This window comes from Corapipo altera, unplaced genomic scaffold, assembly GCF_003945725.1.
Source record: "Corapipo altera isolate COAL_440 unplaced genomic scaffold, ASM394572v1 77b, whole genome shotgun sequence".
Taxonomy (NCBI): domain Eukaryota; kingdom Metazoa; phylum Chordata; class Aves; order Passeriformes; family Pipridae; genus Corapipo; species Corapipo altera.
In genome coordinates this window covers 1,830,305-1,858,299 of record NW_020884933.1, presented here as the reverse complement: position 1 = coordinate 1,858,299, position 27,995 = coordinate 1,830,305, and the positions used below count along the sequence as shown (strand labels likewise).

Genomic DNA, 27,995 nt, shown 5'->3' with positions numbered 1-27,995 from the left:
AAGGTTCTTCCCCCAGAGGATGGTTGGGCACTGACCAGGGCAGTGGTCACAGCACTGAGGCTGCCAGAGCTCAAGGAGCATTTGAATGACACTCTCAGGCACATGAGATGGTCCCATGCAGGGCTAAGGGTTGGACTCGATGATCCTCGTGGGTCCCTCCCCACTCAGCACATCCTGTGGGATCAGTGGGTTCTTACCTCGGTGATCCGGGGGTTGGAGCACTTGACGTTGCGGCTGGACCAGTCGAGCCAGGGCTGGGCCGAGGGGGAGCTGCAGTGGGGCCTCAGGGTGCACTTGCCCTCCCCACTGCACCAGCCACACTCGAATTTGGGGTCGGCCTTGAGGCAGAGCCCGCAGCTCTCGCGCTGGGCCGCGCACTTGTACAGGTGCACTGCGGAGAGAGGGGAGGGACACGCGGGGCAGGGTCAGGAACTGAGACCTGGAATTCACCTGGGCTGCAGCCGCTCTCGGACTTACAACCCACAGCACGTGCTGAGCTCTGGCTTAACGAGCTGCAGAGTGGCTTCCAAAAGGTGGTTTCCAAAGCCACGGTGGGATCAGCGGGGCTCAGTGAGCAGCACGAGCAGTGGAGCTGTGGAGCTGCTCCCATCCACAGGATGATCCACAAGGATCACAACATCTCTGCCTGCAGCCACAGACACCGCTCTGCCCCAACAGCCCCTCTCCAGTCCCCACCTTCACCCTCCTCCCCGTGGCTCGAAGCCAATTCGAGCCGACTTTACCTTTCAGATCCTCCGGGTTGTCAATAACAAAGTTCCCATTCCAAACCACGGCAAAGTCCACGGCTAAGTTGCTGATGTCCATCCCATCATAGAGGTACTGCAGGAGAAGATGGAGAATGACACGTTTGGGAGAATGACTCTAACAGAAAAAGAAGGCTTTTTGAAAGAAACCATAATTATTCTCTGCTTAAAAGCATGTGCTGGTGCCTGAGACACCACATTTCTACACTTCAACTCCAGGGTTCTGCTTTGACTTCCTTGTCCTCACCGGGAAGAGATAATTAAATCAGATCTAGTCCTTGTGAGAGGTAATAGATTAATTATTCCACTCACAGTGGTTGCTCTTGTCACTCAGTCTCTAGCTTATCAATACAGCCCCTCCAGTTAGTCAGACTGGGACTGCTGCCTTCAGGCTGTCTTCTTCCACAGTCACTGTGCACCCCAGTGTGAGTGGGAGCTTAAAAATCCTACTGCAGAGCTTTGGCTGATGGAACAGGCACCATCTGAGCAAAAATAGATGCTGCAGGGAGGTCCTTTCCCAGCCACTGCTTCGGCCCAGACTAGGGTAGCACTGGCTTGAATTACTGCCCTTCTTATGGACACCCTGGGGCCTGTGGCTGAGTGAATGTGGAGGCTTTAGCTGAATTCCCACTGTATTCTGAAATTCCCATTATCACAACCAGCACTGATGAGGCCTCACTCTGATGCTCTCTCTAAGTCAACCAAGAGCTGCTAAAAAGACTTAAAAAGGTGAGGGAACATTGCTGTCCTCTTTGGGATGAGGGGGTGGTGAATAAAGCAAGGCAGACTGCTCTGACTGTCCCTGGGCAGTAGTTGTGCAGTTTGAACTCACATTTGGCTGTACTGAGTCACCTTGCCTGGGTTTTACTAAGTTGGTGTGAAACAAGATCTTCTGTTCAAGTGATGGAGCTGTGAGTTCAGAATTGCCTTTACATCCTCTACTTACCACTTCCTATTAGCCTAACAGCAATAAAAGTGCTTCTCTAACGTTTATAAATCACTTTGGATAGGAAAAGTACTCTATAGTATTAATACATTTATTATCCACCGAGCTGCAAGGCCCAAAGATGGCCAGTGATGTATAAATATCCAGTGAAATTTTTAAAAATTCAAAACTTCATTAACAATTTAAGACCATCTGTGCTGAATATTCAACTGGACCCTGTTCTGCTGCCTAAAACAAACTGCCTGTGTCCTGTTTTCCCACGGACCTCTTCGAGCACATGGTGAGGAGAGGAAGGACCTGCTCATCCCAGAGCTGTAGAGTGTCACAGGAGACCCAAACGTGGGCTGTGGCTCAGGGTAGGGGGTGACCTGCATTTTCCATGCGTGTTTTGGCATCCCCAAGTACCTGCTGTGGTGACTTTGGGGTGTTGGGGAGCAAAATCCTGCCAGGTCCATTGGCAGGGCTAAGCCTCATCCTACAGAGGAGGGTTATCTTCCCCTGCCTGGTGCTCCAGCAGCATCTCTCAGGTAATTTTCCTCTCTCCACTGTGCTCTGCTCTCTCCCCTGGTAGTTTTCCTCTCCCCTTCCTTCCCTGCTTTTCAGCACCACTCTATTCATCCAGGCACCGTGACTTGGAATTCGACAGCTCCCCGATAAGAAGTCTATGATTCTCCTTATCTCCCCACATGAATTAGCCTGCCTGAACACCTCCCGCATCCCCTCCTCCTCCTCCCCTTCCCCTCGCTGACCCCCCGCAGGCACACAGGGAACCGCCAGCTATCGGACCTTCGCTGCGGTTAAACACCTCGCACGCCCACGGCGCCTCCTCGCTCCCACCTGGAATTCGGGATTAGTTAAACTCCCAGGACTTTCCACTCCCTCTGGAGCTGACCCCCGGTTTCTGGCACGTTCCCTCACCGAGCTGTTCTGGCACTGGACGCTGGAGCTGTTGAAGCGCAGGGCGGGCACGCGGTGGATGACGCCCTGGATGCTGAGCACACACTCGTACCCGCGCTGCCCCGACTGCGGCTGGGGAAGGTTTCTCGCCTTCAGCGTGATGGGTTTCACCTCTCCCACCGGGATCAGGATCTCCTCCGTGGGGAAGAGCTGGGGACAGTCCTGGGAGGGCGATAAGGAGAGAAGGAGGTTACGGTGGTGACGGTGCACCCGCGGGCCCGGCCGCTCCGGCGGCAGGGCTGATGTCCCAGCACATCCCCAGTGCCCAGGACACACCACTCCCCAGCCCAGCTACAGTTTAATTGCAGGAATAAAGAAACCCCCACGACAGCCCCTCTGCCCTGGGGCTGGCACTGATTTCCTCACTGCAGCTGCAGCAGGAGGAACACCCTATCTGGGGATAAATCCAAGGTGTCCTCCCCTCTCCGAGCTTGCCGTGGGTTTTATCTGCGGAGCCAGAGGCTCTTGCCGTGCCCTCCTGCAGCAGCACAGCCCCTTATCAGCTGCTCCAGCTCTGCTGGGCTGCTCCCAGCCACAGGCTGCACTCCCTGGGCCTCTTCCTAATCCCATTTCACCCCTCACACCCCTCAGCTCTGTGCTGTGCTGAAGTGAGACAGATCAGCCTGGGATGTGCTTCCCTCTCCCCACCAGGCACTATTCTGCTCTGCTTTATCAGAGGTAAATTAGGCCGATGTGCCATTAATTTCTGAGGTCACATTAAGTTCTGCTCTATCTGCTCTCACCCCTCACCACCCTCCAACACCTCTGCCTTCCAGAAATGCACACCCAGCTCTCTGGAATGCTCCTGGGCTGTGGTTGGCATGGCCTTTCCCTTGGCTGAGGAGTGCCTGGGTGGGATTTGTGCCTCTGCCAGCTGGGTGGGCAAAGCACCTCACCCGAATTGCCTTTTCTATCTCTAAATCTTAGAGTAGTTTAGGTTGGAAGGAACCTTAAAGATCACCTTCTTCCAACCCCTGTCTATGGGCAGAAACACCTTCCACAAGCCCAGGTTGCTCCAAGCCCCGTCCAACCCGGCCTTGGACACTTCCAGGGATGGAGCAGCCACAACTTCACTGATAAGGGTGATTTATTTTTACTTCTGCCATTATCTGGCCAAAATAATTAATTGCAAATTAATAGCAAGTTTTAATATTGCTGCAGCTCAAAACTTTGCTGTGCAAGATGCTGTATGAAAAATAAAAGGAAACTCCCTGCAAACACTGGAGGACAAACAGGCCCTGGCACAGGTTGCCCAGAGAAGCTGTGGCTGCCCCTGGATCCCTGGAAGTGTCCAAGGCCGGGTTGGACAGGGCTTGGAGCAACCTGGGCTAGTGGAAGGTGTCCCTGCCCATGGCAGGGGTTGGAATGAGATGAGCTTTAAGGTCCCTTCCAACCCAAACCATTCTGTGATTGATGAACCACCACTGCACAAACGAGCAGATCTCCAGTTCCCCACGAGCACAAATGAGATGTCTAAATGAAACTCTGAGATGAACCACAAAAAAAATGACCTATCAGTGCCTGGTACCTGTACGACATCCCTCCCATAAGATCTCAGCATCCTAAACATTATCTCTGCACAACACACCAGGAAATACAGTTTTTCTTCCATTTCCATACCGGGAAATGCAACAGACTGAGACAAAGGCTCTGACCATCAGAAGTATTTACATTCTGTTCAGCTCTAATTTGCTTTGATCTAATGGAACAAGGTACCTAAGTACCTGTAAGCACCTGACACTAAATGATTAATCCCAAGCTAAAGTAGGAGTTTGAGAAAACACGGCCCGACGTCTCCCTTCCCTCTACCAAATCCCAGACCTTTGCCACCCAGCCTAGTGATGAGAGGAAATCATCCTGGTGGCAGTGCAGGGAGAGCCATCCTCACCAGGATTTCACTAGGACTGTGTGTCCAGGGGGAAAATCCCCATCTCTCCCTGATGGCCACAACCTGTGCCAAGCCACACTCCCTCTCCAGCTCACAGCCAGGGCCATGGGATGTTGTTTCACTACTGGCTCAGGCGAGTTGTAAATGAGAAACAGATGCTACCCTGGTTTGGAGTAACTTAAACCACTGCCTCATAAACCTTTTTAGTGGCACTTTTCCTTATATATATTTTATTTTATTTCTAACAGGGACTTTCACGGATTAACAGCCAAGAGTGGTTTTAAACTCCATCAGCCAGAAAGCGGCTACGCTGGAGTGGGAAGAAAAGTCCTTTTCTGCAGTGGAGTGGGTTTACAGGCTGGAAGGGAATGGCATCACCTGGTTCCCACAGACCCTGGTACTGTGGATCCAACCCCCAGCTCAGCCTTTGTGCTACCACCAGCAAACTCCTAGGACTCCTGGCATTTTCCATCCACTGCCAGCTCCTCCAAGCTGATTTTGCACACACATTCCTTCCTCCTCCTTATGCACCACACGCCTGTACCACCTTCAACTCAATATCTGGCTGCATTTAAGCTTTTGCATTTAACCTCAAAGTCATACTGAGGACCGATGGGAGACAAATATCTCCGCTCCAGAGAGGTCCCCAGCCCTGTGGAACGCCCGTGTTTGGAAGGAAAAGCATCCTGGAGCCACTGAATCTTTTACCCCATTACGACCGAAAACAAAAAAATCTCCAGTCACATCACCAGTGGGAGAACCTCAGTGCACAGTCCTGAAAATAATGAATATGTTATGGACCATTATCCTTCCTGGCCAGCGCCAGCCGTGAGGCGACTGCTAAAGAAACGCTCCTGCCTTGGAGAGGGAGGACTTACATTTCCAGATCTGCTCTCTGGTGCTGAAAATGCTGGTGGCAAAAATCGTTCTGCCGTCATTAGAGATGAGTGGGACATAATAGATACTTTTTTCCCCCCCCTCCCTTTGGTTTCAGTGGAAGGAAAATGTCACACGGGGGTGGTGGTGAAGGCAGGGCAGGCAGCCCGAGAGCGCGCTCGGGGATGCACCAAGCAAGGGGGCCCCTCTGTGTTGGCTGACAGCTACAGTGATCACACTAATAAGGGATGTACATTTTGGGATGGGGGGATACGTAGGAAGATGGAAAACTCCTGGGGAGCCACGTTGCTGTGGGCAGTCACTGCTGAATTTATCAGAGGAGCGAGCGAAGCCGTGGAGCTGCCGGGGCTTGTGGAGGGCACAGGAGGGCTGGGAGGTCCCTGCCTTGTTGGAGCCCTTCTCCTGCCTCTCTGAGCCATTTCCCATCCCACCTTATTGTTCAGCCTTCAGGCTTTTTTTTTGGAATTTGGTTTTTTTAATTGCTGCCACAGCAATGCACGACCACGTCACTGCACACTCACATCCCTGCACACCCATGTCCCTGCACACCCATGTCCCTGCACATCCAAAATCCTGCACACCCAAATCCCTGCACACTCATGTCCCTGCACACCCCCATCCCTGTACAACCACATCTCTGCACATCCATGTCCCTGCTCATCCATGTCCCTGTACACCCAAACCCCTGCACACTCAAATCGCTGCTCAACCAAATCTCTGCACATCCAAAATCCTGCACACCCAAACCCCTACACACCCATGTCCCTGCACACCCAAATTCCTGCTCAACCACATCTTGCTCAAACACACCCCTGCTCAACTAGATCTCTGCACATCCAAAATCCTGTACACCCATGTCCCTGCACATCCAAACCCCTGCACACCCAAATCGTTGCACATCCAAACCCCCGCTCACCCAAATCCCTGCACATCCATGTCCCTGCACATCTAACCCCCTGCTCACCCACGTCCCTGCACACCCAAATCTCTGCACACCCAAATCCCTGCACATCCAAATCCCTGCACACCCAAATCCCTGCACACCCAAATCACTGCACACCCAAATCACTGCTCAAACAAATCTCTGCACACCCAAACCCCTGCTCACCCACATCCCTGCTCACCAAATCTCTGCACATCCAAAATCCTGCACACCCAAACCCCTGCTCACCCACATCCCTGCACACCCAGCCCTTCCCACGGGGAGTGTGTGAGAGGGTTGGGTCTCATGTGGGTGCTCCTACAGCAGCACCCAGGTCCCACCCTGCACACACAGAGCTGCAGGGGGTGATGCTGCAGGAAAACAGCTTGGCAGGGTGGTTTGTCCACTCACTACCTCTTCTACCTGTTCCCTGATCTAAAAGCCAGCACTAGCATGAATTATTTTGTTGGGGTATATCATCAGATTTAGCAATGCCTCTGTCTATGCTTATTCCCTTTACAGGAATTTTGTGATGAGCTGGGAAGTGGTTGGCAGCACCAGTCCTGCTGCAGGGATCAGAACTGTGTGGCTGTGGCCAAGATCCCTCGTGGTGGTAAATAACAAGAGCATCCCTGGTTTGTCGGGCTCAGCCTGGGTGCTCCATTCTGCATTTCATCCCCAGGAAGAGCTAAACACCCAGAAAATACCAAATAAAAGCGAGACTGCAGCCGGTGGAATACACAATTTGTTCCGTAATCAGTTTACTTTGTTTTTTAATTCACGAGAAGTAAATCCTGCCGCGAGTTAGAAAGGCCATTATCGCCTCCTCTCGCTAAACAAACACGTCGAATCCTCTCATTATCCTCCTTGACTTCCCTACACCAGAATAAACACAAATCGGAAGATCTGCAGGAGAAAGACAAGGCTCCGACTCGTGAGTGGCACAGACTCTCGGGGAATATTCTGCCTGTGAAGTATCATCTCGCCCAATTTACAAAGACATTTTCTGCTTCTCCAACACTTTTTAGCCTCAAAGATTCCAAGGTCTATAAATACCTTAAAGACCCGCGACACGCAGCTGTCTCTGGAGCAGAACAGAGCACCCATGGTTATTATTTGTGTTTAACTGAGCAGTTTTAGTAGGTCAAACCTCCTTGCTCTTATTTGGAAAAAATTGCTTAGAAATGGCAGGCAATTCTTTTGACTACGGGATTTAGCCCAAATGGCAGAAAATAGACTGTTTTCGTACTTTTCATCTCAAAAAAAAAAAAACAACCACAAACTCTCCACAAACGTTAACTTGCTACACATATTTCAAAGTTTTAAACATAAACGAATCTGGCACGTGAATGTAAAGCCCTGGCTCGCAGTTGTGTTCCCAATGATATAAATTACAGTGCCTGTCACTCAGGGAAACACATTATCCTTCATTTATGCCACTGGAAAGGAGAGCAGACCTTGCTCCTTAGAAACCAGACATGAAAGAAAGGCAGCTGGAGCCAAACCTTTCTCCCTGCTAAATTCCTCCCCAACAGCACTTAGTCCTGAGCCCTGTGCTGAACACACGTGCTGTAACCTGGGTCTTCTCCATTAATTTGGGATATTTACAGCCAGGGAAGGCTGAAAATCTGATTTCTCTCCCATAAACAACCCTTTGTGTACCAGAGGTGAGGGCAGGAGCAATTCCCTTGCACGTGGACATGTAGGAACACATCCAGAGCTCTTCCCTGCCTGGCTCCTTCCCCTCTGAACACACCCCAAAAAAGCTATGGATGAAAAAATGCCAATAGGCTCAGAGACGAGTTAATTTTGCTGAAGCTGGGCTTTTTATTACTATTTCAGGCAAAGCCACCTCTCCAAAGTTAGATGTGACCCAGCAAAGTCATTTGCTGACTTTGGTGGCCTGAGATGTGGCTCAGAGTTCCCTCCTGCACATCACAGCTCCCACATGGTGGGGATTGTCAGGACAGACATGAGGAAGGCTTAGTTTGGGTTTGTTCCCTTCAAGGTACATCAAGCAGCACTCAGCATCCAAGGGCACAGCCAGGGGCAAAGGCACTGCTCTAAAATCAGTGGGAATTTAAAGGAGTTAGACCAGAGCTGAAATCTGGCTCAGCAAAGAACTCCCAGAATCTGAAATGTTCCATCCCCAAATCAGCATCCTGCATGTGGAAATGGCATTATCTGCACACAGTGGACATCAAAGAGGGATGGGATCCCACATTCTGGGAAGCTAATAGGATTTATTTGGTTCTAGCTCTCCACTGGGATGGGGTGTGAGGATATATTTATCTACATTCCTCCTCATCTGAAAGTTTCAAACGTATAGAGACATCTTACAGCCTCGCACACACACAACCACCTCAGAAACATAAACCCAGATCCCACTGGCCTGACCTGAGGCTTTGGAAAGTGAGACAATCAGTGCTACAGTCATGAGACTTCTTGAAGAAACTCTGCCTTAGTGGGAGCAAGTCACCCCCAGACCTTTGCCTTCCCAAGGCCCTCTGGATGGCAGTGTCCAAGCAGGCACATTCTGCTGACAAATGAAGCCTCAGGCTGAGAAAAGGCTGAGAAAATAGTTGCTTATTTAATTATTAACTCCTAAAGGAGAACTCAGTGGAGGTGGGTTCACCTCACATCAGAAACTTGCCATGGGATGTAGGACACCAGGAACAGCCAGCTCTGTCCTGGAAGACCCCTCTGTTGTAAAAGCTGCTCTGTGTTTATCTGGCAACGACCCCAAACAATGTTTTCCACATTTTCACTTCTCCAAATACAACAGCATGATGCAAAGCAGGGATCTGGCAGTCCAGGGGCATCTTTGTGTCTCACCAACACAGCCCTGGTTATCACTGATGGCTTCACAGGCCAGGACAAGGCACCAACCCACCTTCTGGGTTGGCCTCTGCATCCTGCACATGTGCCCCTGAGCTCTGCCCTTAGATCTGAGTCAACAATTCCTGTCCACAGGGCAGGTGGAGGGATGGAAAAACTCTCTAAGTCATATTTTCATGGAAAGCAGGGCAAAAAAGCAGCATTTAGCTCAGTCAGCACAGCCAGAAGATTGCAAGGAGCAAGTGCACAGCTCATGAAGAGGGGTTTTCTTCCCCCCATCACCTCGTGGAGTGGTTGTGGCTCTGAGCTCCTTTTCCTCCTCGGGACAGACAACTCCTGAGAGCATCAAAGGGAGCTTTTGCTACACGTGGAATCCCACTGGGACACAGATTCTGACGGGCCAGGAGTAAAAGGGAATATTCAAGATATTTTTCTCTTAAATTAAATATAAAGGCACGAGCAGATTTCCAAGCCCGTGTGAACACGTGTGTGACTCTTACATAAGGGGAGGCCCAGGGGACTGTAAGTAGGGCAGGGCTGAAGCACTGCCACAGTGATCACCAGCTCCAAACACCACTGGGAGGGGAGTGATGGCAAGCACAAACAACTTCCTAATACATCAGGCCACGACACAATGAGAACATTGTGATCTGGATTGGTTTAGGAGAGGAAACTCTCTCTGAGGCACTTATTTCACATCTGTGTTGGCAGGAGGGAAGGGCTCCTCATAAAGGCATTAGCACTGCACTGGGTGCAATCCACTGGCCTTCAATGAGCAAACAAATTTCTTTGGGTAGCTGGTTTTGCCTGGGTTCAGAGGTCTGGAGGAGTCCTGATGAACAGCCTGTATCGTTATCATCAGCCCTTATCAAAAGCAATCCCCAGGAAGGTGTTTGATATCACAAAACATCCCCTGGTAAGAAACAACCTTCTACAAGATGAAGACGACGGAGGAAGTTCTTTGGAGACACGACAGTCCTGTGATCCCAGCAGGAACTGGCAGACAGACCAGCTCCTCCACTCCCTTCCCTCAGGCAAGTCCTGTGTGCTCCCAGGAGAAAAACAGAGATAATGGGATTGTCCTACTTTACCAGAGACTTGTCAAACACTTCTGAGATCATGGGGGTGAAGACCTATAGAAGGGAGAACTACTGTAAAGCCTGGGAAGGCAGCGATGCTTTGAGTGTGAAGGAGAAAAAACCCCACATCACTCAAGAGCAGGAGAAGCAAAGGATTTTCTTTCTCTTGATATGTTGAAAGGAAGTCTCTTGACTTTGAACTGGATTGAGAAAGCTTTTGCTTTGTCCTCGGGGTGGATGCTTTTCCTTGGACATTCATTCCAATCCCTCGATGGCAGCACTGCCTGCTCCCAGTCACGCTGCCCATGCCTTGGATCTTGCAGATTCCCACTGAGGTATTTACACAAGCAGTTCATAAATCTCTCTTGCCTTGTATCTCCTTGTCTCCTGGCAGCATTTTAACCAGGGATACCCAGGAGTTAAGTTTACTGTTGGTTTAGCAGCAACCTGGCAGCTTCGGTCACTTCTTTTTAATGACTCAGTGTTTACTCCACTGACTGATCCCTTCTCCTTTTCTCAGTCTCCATTACTCACTCATAAGGGTTTGTCTTGCTGCTGGCAAACCTTCCTCTCCTTTCTTTCCCTTATACTTGTAGATGTCCTCACTGCTGCTTTTCCCACTTTCCAAGACACTCGGGATTTTCAAAGCACCTTTTAAACCATTTTTCCCTTTCAGCTTTAGGACCTGCACTCACTTCAGGCACTACAAAGCTTCATGTAGGAACAGCAAGGACAAAAACCAGGGCACTGTCAGCATCAGGGGCTGTAGCTGCTCTGGACTTCATGAACATGGAGCAGGCAGCAGCCTGGAAATCAGACAGGACAGGGGTGCAGGAACCCCAGAGCAAGGGGTTAGTGGCAATGTTCAGTCAGGAATTTGTGCTAACAAACCCCTTCCCTTCCTGGATGGCTCTGCCCTGGGACACACAGAAGAGCTGGCAGAGCCATTAACGGGCTGTGCCTCTTCTGACTGTTAAAAGCATTTTTGGATTTGAGCCCCACACCTTTTATGAGCTGCTAAGAGAGATGGCTCCTGGTCCACAGCACTGGAACCCGAATCCATTCTCTTTTCCAAAATCTGGGGCTGTGCACATTGGTAATTCCCTCCTTAATCAGTTTACCGTCAGGCTCCTGCCATAAATTCCAGACCTGCCAACACAACCCACTGAACAGTCCCAGCAAGACCTGCTGCTGGCCAGCAGGCAAAACAAACCCCTGCACACCAGCAGAGCTGCTGAAAGGTGCTGGCTTTTGAGGAGCCTTTGAGACCCCTGAAGGAAAAGCACCACAGTAATTATCATTATTAATGAACCTGGGCATTCCCACAGAGCAGAGGCAGGGTCAGCTTTGGTGTTCAGCTCAAGAACATCATTTCAGTGAGACTGACACTTGTTGCTCCTTTAAAGCTGCATCTACACTTCTTGCTGCCAAAGACACCCGTGGGAAGTCAAAAAACCTCACGTAAATATTTGTTGTGCTACTCGTGCCATAGAAAAGCAAAGAATAAAGGGATGAAATGCCAGTCTGGTACCTCAGAGATGTTGATCCTCCCCTCCTGGAAGGAGCACGTGGTGGGGTCGTGGGTGCAGAGGTTCCTGTACTTGCACCAGTGGCAGCGGAAGGCGCTGTTCACACAGGACAGGCACCTGGGGGGAGAAAGGAGAGCTCAGCACACAGGTTATCCCCCCTGGGAGGTCTGCATAGTTACAGACAGGCCTTGCCAGAAATCCTTCACGGGGAAACCAGTTTCTTTGGGAGGACGTTTTGATAGACAAAAAAGTAACAAACAGGTCTGGGAAAACACACGCTCCAAAGTGTCCTTTAGGCAACCTCGCAGTTCACTCCGTAATAAAATGCCAGCTGGGATTTATTGCACATCGTTGGATTGGCATAAAATAAAGCACGACATTGCACAGACACACAGACACACCAGGCTTGGTTTTCAGTTTTTAGAAAGTGGAAAACAAGGCAAGCCTGGCAAAAATGGGATCAGTTGTTTTACAAGTCAGGAATGCTTCAAGTCAACGGCAACACTTCTGCTTGGCCTCGGAGTGCAGAGAGTCCAGCAGGCCCTTTTGCTTCATGTCAGAAAAAAATTAACTGTTTATGAAATGTTTTTGAAAGAACACAGACCCTTTTCAGAGCTTGGGGGCCCAGCTGCCAGCAAACTGCTGGGTGGGTTTTGTTCCCCACTAACTGCTGCCAGAGAGAGGCAGGATCTGTGACAGCTGCTAATATTCACAGCAGCCACCTCCTCCATCTCTGAGGCCACCCCTCTGTGCCACGTGGCAGCGTTTTGGTGACAGTCTGCTGGCAGAGCTGTGCCCATGGGATTCAGCTCTGTGTCATAGCTTGTGGCTCCAGAGACTGTGGTGCCCGGGCAGGGATGGGCTGGAGCAATCCCAGGGTCAGCACAGACAGAGGAGCATCACCAGGGAAGTAGGAGTGTGGCTTTAAGCAGGAAACTCTGGGAAAAGAGGAAACCAAGTCTCAGTGGCTCTTGCCAGCTGGGCACAGGGACAGGGGCAATGCCTCCTGTGCGCTGCTGCCATGAGAATGTGTTTTAATAACTCAATTGTGTTCTCCTTCTGATGCTTTCATAGTGACCTTAATAGCTAAGGAAGCTTATTCTAATCATGCACATGCAAATCTGGGGGAGAACATCAAGAGCTGCAAAGCTTATTTAATTACTCATTTGTCTGACCCATTTCTGTCCCTGTTGGATCTGCAGCATTTTGCCCACCTGCCCTCACCTGGTGTGGCCCTGGTGTCCAGCATTCCCAGCTGGGACTGGTGGGGCTCTCTGTTTTCCCTCTGAGGGAGGAGGATCTCTCTGACCACCCAGGCCAATGGCTTGGTTTGGCACCTCTCACTGTTCTGTGGTTTCTGTGGTTTCCTGGCTGCTGCTTTCAGCTCTGCCCAGCCCTGGCAGTGGGACAAGGGGCTCCCGAGCTCCCAGACCTACACCAGGTCACCACCTTTGCTTTTTCATCTTGATCCAGCTTTCTCAAGAACTTAAGTCTCTCTGTTGCTTCAGAAAGTGCATCTCTCCACCTCATCCAGTCCTTACCAAAAGACACCTAACAGAGAAGGTTCCCTGACCCCCCTGCAGCTCCCTGAGGATACAGAATTCACACACCTGAGCCCTGAACCACCTCAGCCTATGGGTTCCCAACAGCTGGATCCAGCAAAGGAGGGTTCACAGCACCAGTCTGCAAAAGCAGCAAGTTCCTGTCCATCCCCAAACCCCTCCTGCCCCTAATCTTTCCCTAATGCCACCTCCCAGGGGCACATCCTTCAGACACCAGAGCCACAGAAGGGCTCGGCTGCTCCCCAGGCACCTTCCCCATGGCAGTAAAGAGCCTCTGGATCAATAGATGTCTCCTCTCTGCTGGCTGAGCCCTGTATTCCTGCCTCCTTTTTGCAGGCTGTGATTCATCCCTGCCAGGCTGGCTCGTGCCCTTGTTGAACTCCCTGATAACAAGTCCGGTGTGATGTAAGTGCTGCAGAATTTACCACCCTGTAAGCACTTTATCTCCAAACACAAGCTGGGAGAAAGGCACAGCCACATGAAGCCAGATGACAGGCCAGGAAGGATGTATTGCCTCTCCTGATCCAAACCTCAGCTCCTCACTGAAAACAGGAGGCCCTGGAATGCTATTCCTCATGCAAATTCCAAACCAGGAGAATGCAGGAGAGCCTGGGGAGACTGCAAGTGCTGGCAGCAGAGGAGAGGCTGGTGCTGCACAGCCTGAGTGAGGGACAAGGACCTAAGGACAGAGTTGTGCATGAGGGGTAGCAGGACAGGAGGCAGGAGTCATTGGGGTTATGGACAGAGACCACCACAGGCAGCACTGCAGGACTCACAGGGCTCCTGCCATCCCAGTGCCTCTGCTCTGTGCTGTGCCTCACAACAAAAGTAAAATCCCAAATGAATGCATGCCTAGAAAAACCACAGGCCAGCCAAGCCCAGCAGCACACAAACCCTCTTCCAAGTGCAGCAGAAAGGCCCTGTAGCTTGAGGCTTCAAATCCAGCACAGAAAGACTGGGAATGACCCTGCACTGGCACTTAGTGACCCCAGCAGCACACCAGGCTCCAGGGCAGTGCTGGCACAGGAGCTGCTCCCAGCCCTGCCTTTCCCCATCCAGCTGCTGGCAGGTCCTGCCCACAGTCCTTTCAGGTGCTTTAGAGCTTGCTTTGTTTCCAGAGAGAAATCCATAAACGCTTCAGGTCTGTAAATGTGTTTTTAAGGCCAGACAGCTGCCTGCTGCCTTCCAGCAGCAGACGTGCCCAGGGGGGATGTATTTCCATGATCCTCAGCAGCACTGAGCCCTCCAGGGAGCAGCCCACTGGGCCTGAATCCTGCCTGGGCTGCAGCCCACCCCCTCTCTGCCTGTACCTACCTTCCCCTGCCTGCACCCACCTCCCCTCTGCCTGCACCCACCTTCCCCTGCCTGCACCCACTCCCCCTCTGCCTGCACCCACCACCCTCTGCCTGCACCCACCTTCCCCTGCCTGCAGCCACCTTCCCCTGCCTGCAACCACCTTCCCTTATGCCTGTACCCACCTTCCCCTGCCTACACCCACCTCCAGTTACCTGCAACCCACCTTTCCCTGCCTGCAATTCACCTCCTGCTGCCTGAAGCCCACCCTGCTGCCTTCAGCTCAGCTCCCAGTACCTGCAGCCCCCCTCCCAGTAACTAGAGCTTGCCTCTTGCTGCCTACAGCCCACCTCTCCTGCTGCCTGAAGCCCACCCTGTTGCCTGCAGCCCACCTCTCCCTGACTGCATCCCCCTCCCACTGCCTGCATCCCCCTCCCATTACCTGCAGCCCCCTTCCCCCTGCCGGCAGCCCCCCTCCCCGGCCACTCTGCTCTGCCTTCCCCCGCTCCCTGCGAGGCTGCAGCCGAGTTCACAGTTGCAGGCTGGCGCAGCTTGGGGGCACCAGCAGGTTGAGGTTGTTCCAGGCTCGCTCCACCTGCGGCTCCCAAGGCTCAGAAAGCTCCACGAGGACCCCGGAGCTCGGAGCAGACACGGATTGCTGCCTCCCCTCGCACCCCACGTGTCTGCTGGCTGGACCAAGCGGTGTGATAACACCCCCCACAGCTGGTCCCGCAGCCCAGCACCCATTTCCCAGGGTTTTTGTCTAGTTTTTGGCTCTGCTGGGGCCGGGGAGGGAGCACTCACAGCTGGTGGGCGCTGCAGTTGTAGAACTTGAACTCGGTGCTGACGAACGTCCTCCCCGTCTCCTGCGACCTCAGCTGGAGCACGACCCCGAACCAGTCTGGGGAGGCAAAGCAGAGCCTGTCAGTCCTGCCAGCAGGAATGGGGGAAGCAACACCAGATGCAGGGGCACCCGCTGAGCCCCCTGCTGCTGGGGTACAAGGTGAACTCAGGCTGCTGCCATTCCCTGCTCCCCCAGCCATCAGGACCCTCACCCACACCCCCCTTGGCTGGACCCTGCCCTCCAGCACCCCAGGCTGCTGGACTGGTTGTCTCCAGCAATGCCTCCCAACCAAAACAAAAATTCAGTGTATTCTGAGAAGCAGCCCAAGACTGGAACCACAGAAGGGTTTGGATTGGAAAGTAAAAATTATCTCATTCCAACCCCCTGCCATGGACAGGGACACCTTCCACTAGACCAGGTTGCTCCAAACCCCATCCAGCCTGGCCCTGGATGCTTCCAGGAACTGGGATCCACAGCTTTACCGAGCATCACCTCCTAGAACCATCTAGAATAGGAGACACAGCTGGAAACAAGTGAAGCTCTTCAGGAGCCTCAGCACTGGGTTAATTAAGAGCAGATTGCTCTTCTGGAGTTGCTGTGGGCAAGTCTAACCTGGCCCTGCTACCCTGGGGCTCTGGGCCCCCAGTGTTCACCAACTCTCAGGCTCCATAAAATACCTCAGAAATACAAAGATATCAGCAGGGAAGCCCCGCTGGCACCTGGAAGGATGCCAAGGAGAAAATGAGTTTTAAGCAAGCAGCGTTTTGGTTACAGGAAGAGAAAACACGACAGCAGTGACATTAATGAAGAAACAACCCCAAGATCGGGACCAAAAAAAATTGAAGCTGCACCCACCTACCCGTGGGTGCTCAACCAGGGCTCCTGCTTTCCAGATTCACCCAGTCTGGCACGGCTGAGAGCCCCTGCCCACTCGTGAGCCACCCTGGAGGGGACAGACAGCTCCTGCCCTGCCTTGGGAGCTGTCTGGCAGCGCAGGGAGGGTGTAAAGACAGGGCAATCATGTCCTGCTGCCTGCTCCCAGCCTATCCTTCCCTGTGTGGGATGCATTTCTAAAGGATGAAGCGTATTTAGCTCCCTGGGTTCAATAGCCTTTGACAGGAGCATGAATTTCTCCAGCAGCAGCACTAAAGGCTCTGCTCCACCCAGGAAATCCTGCCAAACCCACTCGGCGCTGCCTGGTGGCACCGACATCACCAGGAGTCAGTGACTTACCTTGATCCACGGGGATGGCAGGAACATCTTTGGCTGGTGGTGACACACACACCACCTGGCTGCCCGAAACCTGCCCTTCCACCTCCGTCAGGTTCCCGAAGAGGCAGGTGACCCCGGCTGTCAGGTCTGGAGCATCACTCACCAGCAGGCTGAGCTGCAGCGGGGACAGGAGGGAACACAGCAGCCAGAAAATCAGTCAGCAGGCAAATCTGCCCAAATTTCCTTTGTCTTTCCAGTCCCTGCTGCTTTCCCATTCTGTGCAACCCCCTCAAATTACTCACCTGCCCATGGGAGGTGGCCAAGATGCCCTTTAATGAGGAGGAGGAGGAGGTTCTTTATGGATAAAAACCCACCCTGCTGAGCCTTTGGGCACTGCAGGTCAGGAGTGGGGCAATGGCAGATTTTTGTCCCCTGGTTGCCCTGCAGAAGCATTGTCACCCCCCAATGCCTGTGTAGCTGTAGCAGCAGCAGTGTGTTCCCTCTCCTACATGAGAGCAGCAGCGACCATCCCAAAACCCCTCTGCTCAAACCACCTCCCTGCCCCACGGCATGACCAGGAGAGACCCCCCTGCCCTGTGGCCAGCAGGAATGAGCACATTCCCATTGATCCCATCACAGATGGGGACTGTCCCCATGGCAAAACAGTGCCTGGAGGCCTCCCAACAGCCCTCCACTGTTTCCACACGGAGTGTCAGGAGGACATCCCAGGAAGGGGAGGCAGCAAGGCCAGGACCCAGCTGCCACGGGGTGCTGGGGGGCTCCAGGAGCAACAGCTGGGATGCTTCGGAGAGCCAGGCCTGAGCACAGCTCACAGATGAGCTTTTTGGGAAACAAAGCCTTTTCTTTCACCAGCTAACAAAACCAGACCAAGAGAAATGTGAGCTGAGGCCTGAGGGGAAGGGGAATTTGCTTCTGCCACCCCCTCTTCCCTGGCTCGGATGACCCCTTTGCTCCCTGGCCCCTCTGCGAGCCTGACTTCATGAGAAAACACTTGTGCCAAGGCTGGAGAACGGAGTGTTCACTGGGAGCCTGGAAAATGCTGGAAGTGGCTCTGGAAGTGGCTCTGGAAGCCCATTCCCCCCTGCTTACCGGGAGGCTGTGCTCGGACACGGAGATGCTGCTGGGCTGCACCGTGACCATCATGCACTGGCTGATGCTGCCTGCGAAGCGGAAGGGCTCGTGGGCTCGCTCACAGCTGTCCCTCGGGGAGCACCTGCCACACAGAGACACATCAGAGCACAGAAAACACCCGGGCAAGGTGTCCTGCACCGGCACCCGGGGATGATCCACGCCGGCACCCGCTGTCGGGCACCGGGGTGGGGCCGAAAAATGTCCTGTGAGCAGGGGAAAGACAAACCACAAGGATCTCGTGAGCTGCTCCCAGTCCTGCCTGCACTGGGACACAACCCAGAGCTCTGAGTGCCAGGGGTGACAGTGGGTGCTGGGGGTGTGAGCTGATCCAGGCACTCTGCAGTCCATAAACTCATCTGCACAGAAACCAAACCAGAAAACAACAAGATGATGCCTCTATTCTGACTAAAACAAAACCACATAGTTCACTAATCATCTCCTCCTGGAGACACAGCCAGGAATGGGACTTTCCAGCTGCTGCCAGTGGTGCTTGGCTGGTTTTCATGCCTTAAGCTCCCAGCTCTCTCCCATTCCCACCAGCAGGAATGCAAGCCCCAGAGCATGCCAAAGTGACTAGGACTGCTCCTAGCATGCTGTGTGCTCCAGGATGGCTCATTATCCCTGTTTTTTTATTGCAGGTGTCCTTGGAGTAGAGTGACATTCAGTTGCTTCCAGCAGAGCACCCACCGGGAGACTAAGGAAGAAATATCAGTGTTTCAAACCAGATATCTGAGACTGCAGCACTGTCATCCCTCCATGATTTCCTATTTTATGTTGTTTGGGGGAAATCCTTTTCTTCCTGGGGCTGGAAGATATATCTGTCTTTTGGTACTAATGGTCTCAATAAGCCATCAGCAAACTTTGTCCCTTTTCACTCCCTGCTGATCCTGGACCTGCTTTCACAAAGGCCGGTGGGTCGAGCTGCTGTTCCCAGTCCCACCAGCAAGTTCCCTCTGATAGTTTCTGGAGCGTTCGTGGTACCTGAATTAACAAGGTCCTGCTGTCACACTGCTTGTTTCCCTGGCTCCCTGTGGAGCAGCTCCAGCTGTGCCAGACGCACAAACACGTCAGCAGAAACACGTCCTGCCCACGCAGAGGCTGCATTTTGCCATCACGCTCTGGCCACTGACAGAGGGGCAAAACCAGGCTCTGGAACAGCAGCACTGCTCCTGGTTTCCCAGAGAAGCTGTGGCTGCCCCACCCTGGGAAGTGTTCTAGGTCACGTTGGCTGGGGTTTGGAGCAACCTGGGCTAGTGGAAGGTGTCCCTGCCCATGGTAGAGGGTGGAATGAAATGAGCTTTAAGGTCCCTTCCACCTCAAACCATTGTGGGATTCTGTGATTCTATGAAACAGTGGGACCAGGATCCTTCTCACGAGGCTGTTTGCTTTAGATTAGGTGAAGTTTCCACTTTCCCTTTCCAAACCACCTGTGTGATCCCTGGCAAATAGTGGTGCTGCTCTCCTCACCCTCTTGCTTTTAGTACCTTTTCCTTTGGAGCATAATGGAGCTAAATATGAATGCTGCCAAAGGAAGAATTATCGAGGTTTAAGTGAATCTGTAAGATAGCTTTAAAGTGAGCTCTTGACTGGAGCCTTTATCTCATTGACTTGCTGGAATGGTTCTTTTTTATCATACTATTTATGGCAGCAGCCCTAACAGAGATAAATAGGTCTGGAGACAATAACACACTTGCAGAGAGCAGCGTGTGGAAGCCTTGCAGGTTTGGGATCCCACTGGGCTGAAGAGACTCTTTAACAATCTCCTAAAGGCCTCTGATCGCTACCAAAGAGCACTCACTGCTTGTAGAAGAGGAAGAGCAAAGGATCTGCTCTCCATGCAGAGGGTGAACTTGCATGGGAAGCAAAGCCCTGGCAGGGAGGACACAGCAGAGGCTCCAGGCAGGAATGAGCTGCTCAGCCATCGCCTTCTGCCCCAGGGACCCCAAGGTGAGAAGGGCTGTTTGGCAGAAGAACGAGAACCTTTCCCATCCTGCTGGTTTTTAGCACCTTCTCAAATGTCCTGCACCCAGAATTCCTCAAATCCCAGTGCTGCCCATGGCCACCACCTCATCAAGCACTAGTTTTCGTGAGTTAATCTGCTTTGGGAATCTCCTGGTTCAGGTTCATGGCTGGAGCCTCCAGTGTGACCAGCTCCTGATCAGAGCTCCCTGATTTCACCCTCACCTGCACCTCATCCATCAGCATCGTTACAACCACTATCCTGGAATTCCAGGTGTGCAAACACCCCCTGTGCCACAGAACCTGAACCCTGACTGAGGTCTCCAAGAGACACCACCACCTAATGAGCACACAAGGAGAGCTCTGTGTAATACTGGACAATGAAACAGCCCAGGACAACCCAGATCCTTTCACTTTTCCTTTACTGTTCCATTATTTCCTTCCTCTCTGGCTGGTGGTGGGGAAGGCAGGACACACTGCCTGATGCCTCCTGGAATGGGGTGCTGGTCTGTCCATCCCTCTCATGTCCATCCATACTCAGGCATCCAACACATCATTTAAAATCCTGATTTTTTTTTTTCAGACTCCCAGATGCCTCAGAACCTGCATGTCCACACTCTCAGCTAAACCTCTGGCAACTGCAAATGTGGATTCCAGGTGTCCAGAGAGGAGCTGCCACAGGGGCTGGCCTGCCCTGCTCCTCCTCACAGACACCCTGAGCTGCCTGGGTGCCTTGGTACCCCCCAGGACACAGACCCCAAACCCAAGGAGCAAAATCCCACAAGCAGTGGGGAGAACCTCTGGATTTCAATCCCCAACAGACACTCAGTGCTGGTGTTTACCAGCCCCACACTTGCTCAGGCCACCAGCCACTCTCTTGCTCTTCCAAGGATTAAATCATCTCCTCTTCCAAGGACTAAATCATCTCCTCTTCTGCCCCTCATCCTTTTAACACACCCTCCTTTATCCACCTTTCAGAAACCACAGTGTGAGCATCACACCCTGACATGCCACCCCTTCCACCAAGCAGCTGTTCCGGCTGGAGGAACGTGTAAGAATTAGAGGGGAGAGATGACAAATTAAATACAAACACTCCAGCACTTGGGGCCTCCAAACAAACACGACAAAGGCTTCAGGAACAGCGAGATAAACTCAATTATTTACAGCTTAAAACAGAAGCTAAGAAATGATCATCGCTCCAAAGTGCAGATGCTTGAAGGGAAGAGTTGAGAAATACCATCGGGGAAGGAACCCTTGCTGGGAATAGGTTAATGTTGAAATGTCATGGCCAAAAGGGCAGAGGAAATGACACTTTTCCCTCCTCTTGACATTGAGGGTTTTCTCTCTGCAAAATGAAGATAACAACCTTTACCTGCTTCCCAGGTGGCTTATGAAGATTCAGTTCATTAGCATTAGGAAAGTGCTCGGTGATCCTTGCAGAGGAGCTGCTGCAGGAGGCTGAGGAGCAGCACCAAGCACACCCACCCACAGGTACTGAATGCAGCATCCCCTCCCCGTCCTGCACAGCTGGAAAGGCAGAGCCAAAGGGATGGGAATCCACAGGGGGTGGAAATCACTCCTTCTGACAAAGCAGCTGTGATAGCAAAGACTTTCAGACACAACTGCATGCAGGGTGGTTCAGCTGTAGGGCTGGACAGGCCTGTCTGAAAAAGAACGAGCTAAAAAAACCCCAGATGATGCCCAGGGTGCCTGTCTGAAAAAGAACAAGCTAAAAAAGACCCTAAATGATGCCCAAGGTGCCTGTCTGAAAAAGAACAAGCTAAAAAAGCCCCCAAATGATGCCCAGGGTGCCCTGGGGTGCTGCTGGTGGGATGCTCAGGGCTGTGCTGCTGCCCTCAGCCCCTGCCTGTGTGGAGCCAGAGGGATGCTCAGGGCCAGGGGCTGAGCTGGCTCTTCTGCACCTCCCCAAGCGTGGCAATGACCCAAGAGAGCTGTGAGGAGCTGGTTTGCACCCCGAGGCCCACGGGTCCCAAATCCAGGCCGGATTTGTGGAGGAGCCTGGTGTTCCCTGCTCCCCTCCAGCACCTGCTCCTCAGGCACGTGGCCAAGCGCTGCTGTGCGGGTCCCTGAACTCTGCCTCCCCCCATTGCCACGCTTTCCATGCATTTAACGGGGCTGCTCTGCGAGCTGGCACGGGGCCGGAGGGATTTCTATTCCTCTCCTCCGGCCTCCTCCAGGCTCATCCCTCCTCCCCCGCTCCGCCGCTGCCCGGTGGTCTCCCTTCCGCCTTAGGAAGTGATCCTTATTATGGAGAGAAAGGAAGGACACGGACACCTCCTGAATGCAGAGAGCATTTCCTGGAGCTCCCCTGAAGAAATAAAAACCACCACCCTTAGCCCTCTGTGCCTGGTGATGCAGGTGGGGGGCTGCCAGCCCCGAGCCCCGCGCTCCTGGCTCCCACCAGGAACGGCTAGAGCACAATGGACCCCCTGACCTTTCCTTGCAGCATTTAAATACCTCTTCCTGGTGCATTTAAAAGGGCTCAGTGCTCTGCTCTGATGCTGTAACCTCGCTGAAAGCAGAGTCCCACTCATATAATCAGAGTCCACCGCTGCCTTTAGGAATTCCCTGTTCCTTGGGATTCACGGCTCGGGTGAGCAGGAGTGTGCAAAACACGAGGCCTCCATTCCCACCAGTTAAAATTCTGGTTTTCCATCGTGTCCACATCACCCTCTCCACGCAGTGAGTGACCCACTGCTCCCAAAACAGGAGCTTATTTTCCTTTACCTTTCCACAGGAGCTCAGGGAATTTCCAAGGCATTCACACTGCCAACGCAGGGAACGTCCAAAGAAGGGGAAAAACTGATTTAAGGAACTTCAACCTAATTCTTTTCGTGTGGGAGGTGCTTGGTAGGCTTTGAAAGCTGCTTTTATCATCATGAAGTGGTCAAGGCTGAACTTACATGTGGTGGAGGGAGCACCAGCCACAGTGGGGGTCCCCCGAGCTCAGGCACTCCCCGCAGGTCGTGTACTGCTCACAGGACTCCACGGGCACCCGGGACACCTGCAAGGGAAGCAAACACAGGGCTCAGTGCTGCTCTCACTCCAGCAAAACCAGAGCAGCTCCAGGTCCTGCTCCGCCAGTTGGAGCCACGTAACACGACAGCAATTCACCGCCTTGAATGAATTTGTTCCAATATCCGAGAATAGGAAATACTGGAGAGCGAGACGTGAGGTCAGCCCGTCCCCTGGGGGGAATTGTGGGCACACAGAGCCCCAGCTGGGCTCCCACTCCTGGCGCCAGAACCCCCCGACCTCCCTGCCCAGACGTGCTCCCGCGGCCGGAGCTGTTCTCTCCTCCCTGATTTACAGTTTGCTATCTCACACTGCTGCAGGGAGGAAAGCTGGTGGGGAACACAATCCATTGGGATTTTGTCAGCTTGTTTAGTCTAGGTGGGTGTTTCACTGCTGGCTCCTCCTTGGCCACCCTGAGCCCTTCCAGTACCAGAGTGGACTTGGCCCCCCAGGCATGACCCACCAGGGGATTCCTGCTCTCCCAGGCAGAGATGCTAGAGAGGGAAGCCCAGGTGGAACAACCCCAAACCCTGCTGCAAACCCCTGCCTGCCCTTCAGGCAAGGTCCCTGCAGGATGCTGAGGTGTAGCACGGTCCAGACCTGTTTATCAGTACTGAAAACCCCAAAGGCTCCAAAATTACACCAAGCTTTAATCATAGGTCACTGCTTGACAACATGAAGAAATTTTTAACCTTTTTAACCACTTTAACCTTTACAAGCCATCCCTTTGCCACCTCCAACGGGCACGGTAGTTTGCATCCCTGTCCTGATTGCTGCAGGGGGATGCTCCTGCACTGGCCCATACATACAATATATGGAAGAAATTCTTTACTATGAGGGTGGTGGGGCACTGGCACAGGTTGCCCAGAGAGGTTATGGACACCCTAAAAGTGTTCAAAGGCAGATCAGACAAGGTTTGGAGCAACCTGGTCAGGGGGCAATAAGGAACGCGACAAGGCCAAAATTCCACCCCAAACCATTCCGAAGGTTCTATTTGCATTTCTCTTCCCAAACACTGCAAATAGTTATTGCCCAGCCCTGCAGCCTTGGCTGCTCTGCTCAGGGCCCTGGGAGTGATGCCTGCAACTGGCTGGAAATTAAAACAACTGTCGGCATCGCACTCGCTCTGTCCGTCAAAACAGCACCCGGCTCCCAGCAGCTGGGAGGGAAAGCAGTGACCAGCAGTGAAAGGAGCAGTGTCTCCCCAAACAACGGCCACTTTCAGGCCAAGTGCTGTTGACACAGTGAGAACCCAGTTCCTCTCTGAAGACGACACCAATAGGGCTGCTATTCTTCTTGTTTCCTCAGCCCCTACTCAACAGCTTTTCCTGAAACCAAAAAAAAAAAAAAAAAAAAAAAAAAAAAAAATCACCCGGGGGTGAGCCCCGGGGGGGGGGGGGGTGGTTTTTTGTTTTTTTTTTTTTTAAGGTGGAGCCCATGGGGTGGGTGCAAGGCTTAGTTTTGGGGATGCTGAGAGCTGGGAATGAGGGGTGTGAGGGGTAGAGTCAGGTACACCAGGGATACTTTTGGTCTGTGATAGATGGAAAGAGCATCAGAAACGGAGAAGGTGATAGCATAGAGATGGAAAGGAAGGGCTTGGGTTGGAATCCTGGCTGCAGAAGGTGTTTGGGGTGTCCTCTCAGGGTCTGTGCCTTGACTGGTCACATGTGATGTATTTTACCTGCTTTGCTTCTTCCCTTAAGGAGCTCAAAGCACTTTATGGATATGGTGGGGTGGGAGCGAGCCCAATATCCCAGTGACAGGCACAGCCCCCTGGGATGGCCCATCCAGGACTCACTCCTGCATCCTGCCCAGTGCTGCCACCATGCCCATGCCCTTCCCACCACCAGTGCTCACCCAGCATTTCCCAGTGCAGACATCACCCTGCTCCTGGGTGGAAAACTAGAAGGAAATGTGTTTTCCAAGCCAGGCAAGCACCCCTTGGGAGTTGCCATGGCTCTCATCCCCTGTGGGAGACACCAGCCACCACAGGATGCATCCAGGAAGCTCACTGGGTTTCCCACCTGAAATCTCCCCAGCATGTGCTGGTGGGTTGGCTCTCACCCACCCTGGAGGTCAGGACAGCCCCCAAAATCCTCAGGCACTGCTGCCCCACCTCGTCTTACCCACAAAGTGAGGCTTGACAGGATCTGTCCCTGTGATTTATATGCAGCTCAGGGCTTGTTTCATGTTTGTGAGGAGCTGGATGCTCTCACAGGGCTCTATAAATAACAGAGGATTTGAATTAGATGAATAAGAGTTCATTAGAGATGATTTTATGTTACGCGTTCGGGTTCTTTTTCTGCTCAGAAGCTGCGGCTTCTGCACATGATAATTCTTTAAAAATGTCACAGGAATTGGGAACAATGCAAAGAGTTGCAGAGTTCCAGCCCAAATGGGACCATTTTATCCTTTCTTTGTAATGTTGGAAAAATTCAAGGTAGGGAATTTCACCCATTCAACCTTTTTTGGGGACCAAAACAGACCTGGCTGAGGTGTGTGGGTGGGCTTGGTCCTACCACAGGGAAGCAGAGCCCTGAGGGTCCCTCTGGATCAGCAGTTCCATAGCCTTGGATATGCCCTGTGGTCTCTGGTTGGAGGAAGGCACAAAACTTCAGAGGAGAAGAATTTCTTTCTCTGATACTTAATCCTGTGTCTTTGGAATTCACCCTTCGTAGAAATTATTGCCCCAATGTCCAAGTAAAAGTTTAAATGAATAAGTTTAGACAGATTATGATCAGCAGCACTGGAATATTTCCATGTATGAAAAAAAACTGGGGGGTTTTGCAGTATTTGCCCAGCTCTCTCAGCACTAGCACATAATCAACCCCCTTACCAGCCACAACCCAAATATCAAAAATATTCCAACCCTCTACAGAGTATGTTTCATTTTAATGGACAAACAAGAGAAATCCCTTTAAGAGTAGGACACATCCATATGTTATCCCACACCTATCATGAACACAGAAGACTGAAAGCTGTATTTCCTTCAGAGACAGCACAGCAGTAAAACATTGCTGCCCTTACTCTTCCTGATGGCAGGTTGGAAAGACTCTCTTGGCTTTAGGTATTTTTAAACTGTTCTCTGACAGCCTAATTGTCATTATGAGACCAAAGAATTTGCTCTGGGCTGGGCAGAGAAGACAAGGAACAGCAGTGCCTGCAGCTGGAAGGAAAAACAAGATGGATCAGGGTTGGGGACAGGGGACTCCAAAGTCCAACAACTTCCTCTCATGTCCCCTTCAGCCAACAAGGAGATGAAAAATGAGAGCGTGGAGGCAAAAGAGCAGCAAAATAGGAAGGAAATAGTAAGGAAAGGAGACAGAAAAGCACTGAAGGGAAAACCAGAAGGAAACATAAGGAAGACAGAGCAGAGGGATTTGCTCTTGCCCCTGGTACAGCAGCGGCTGTCGCTGCCACACACTGACATTCCCAGTGATAAGAGAAATCCTGCTTGGCTTCTAAGGAGGCATCCTGTGAGCCCCTGTCCCTGCACACACCCCCTCCTGCCTCCCACACCAGCAGCTCTGCTCCCCACCCAAGGGGAATGAGGGTCACAGGATGAGCCTTGGCTCGTTTTATGGCCACCAGCAGCTCAAGAGAGGGTTGAAATGTTTCCCTCAGCAACCAGATCCAGCAGAACCAACGGAGCCCAGAGCAGTTGGCTGCCCCTGGCAAAGCAGTGGAGAGGGCAGGGAGGGAGGACAGACCTTGCCTGTGAGCTGTGCAGGGTCATCTCTGCAGGCCCAGGGCTTTCCAAAGGCAGGGAGTGGGAAAAGAGGGGTGCAGTCACCCTCAGCAATCCCAAATTCTGGCCACCACAGCACTTGTGGCATCTCCACCCCATCATCCCCATGCCAGCAGGCACCAGCACCTCTCAGCTCTGCAGACCCAAGGTGACTCCCATCTGTCACAGCCTGGTTTATTTGGGAAGGATTTTGGACTTCAGTATTTAGTTTTTAAATGCAAATACTTCTCTTTGCTCACATGAGGGCAGATAGGCCAGAGGAACGCTCCTGGCCCTCTGAGCAAACATCTCAGAAGGTCCATCACCACGGTAAGAATGTATCCCCCACTTCTCCCTGTGCCAAAATGAACCTGCTTCTCAATAATTAGATGATAAAGTCTCATTACTCCTTTCCCTGACTGCCTGACCCATAACATCAGCTAAAAAAAAAAAAAATAAATCAATACAGACTCTCCAAAACACATGAATTCCAGCTCAGCCAGCCCTCAGAGAAAACAAGTGGAAGAAACCAGTTCCAAATAAATAAATAAATAAATACCTAAAATAAACAACTAAAGCAAAGTTTCCACAGCTTGTGCGTGCCACCAGCCCAGGCCTCTGACCTCCCCGGCTGGAGACAGCCCCTGGGGTGTCCCACCACCACGGCACACTGCCCACAGACCCCTCAGGGGGCTGGAGTTCAAACAGAAAATCTATTTTTAATGACTTTGGGGAGTGGAGTAGAGATGCCAACTAGTTCAGTGTAATTAAAGCTATCTATCACTCAGCGAGCAGGAGCCCAAAGTTGATGAACTTTCCAATGAGGTTTTATTCTTCCCTTTTTTCACGAGAAAACACCAGCTTTGTGCTGGTGCAGGAGACGTGAAAAAGTGTGGGAAGGAGCAAGGAGGACACATCAGTTCCAGCCATTAATGTGTCAAGGTGACAGGGAAAACAGAGTCAAACTTTCTCAGGGGGTTGTAAAAAGTTTGACAGACTCCTCTTCTCCTCCCCGAGTCTCTGTGCAAAACTCCAAATGGAGAATCCTCCTGTGGCACATTTTTCAAGGAATTACCAGAGTGAAGGGATGGGAAAAAGAGCAAGACATGTGGGTCCAATCCACCCCACGCTGTGTGAAAATTCCTACCTGGAAAGGACTTCTTGGTTCAAGCAGAGCCCGTGGAGATCTCAGACACGCTGAGACTGATGCCAGCAAGGAGCACAGAAGAACCAGTGACAAGTGGGATGTGGGCAGGGCATCCATGGGGCAGCAGCCAGGACACAGGAGAAGGAGGAAAAGGGTGAGCTTTTAACCAAAAAGCATCGAGGACTGTCCCCAAAGTGCTGTGAAGCCCCTGGAGGCAGGAATACCTGCTCCAGCCATCACTCC

General features: G+C 52.1%; 1 protein-coding gene across 5 annotated transcripts in view; it reads right to left on the bottom strand.

The window, feature by feature from the left end:
• PLXNA2 (plexin A2) overlaps nucleotides 1-27,995 on the bottom strand; it is a 165,362-nt gene that overhangs the window by 50,400 nt on the left and 86,967 nt on the right. For all 5 annotated transcript variants that reach the window (XM_027659689.1, XM_027659685.1, XM_027659686.1 and 2 more), the window contains 8 exons: nucleotides 22,767-22,867; nucleotides 17,842-17,965; nucleotides 16,753-16,906; nucleotides 15,480-15,576; nucleotides 11,823-11,937; nucleotides 2,629-2,829; nucleotides 744-840; nucleotides 198-391 (listed from right to left, as the gene is read on the bottom strand). In XM_027659689.1, the coding sequence (XP_027515490.1) occupies nucleotides 198-391; nucleotides 744-840; nucleotides 2,629-2,829; nucleotides 11,823-11,937; nucleotides 15,480-15,576; nucleotides 16,753-16,906; nucleotides 17,842-17,965; nucleotides 22,767-22,867 (1,083 nt within the window). The remainder of the gene's footprint in view (nucleotides 1-197; nucleotides 392-743; nucleotides 841-2,628; nucleotides 2,830-11,822; nucleotides 11,938-15,479; nucleotides 15,577-16,752; nucleotides 16,907-17,841; nucleotides 17,966-22,766; nucleotides 22,868-27,995) is intronic.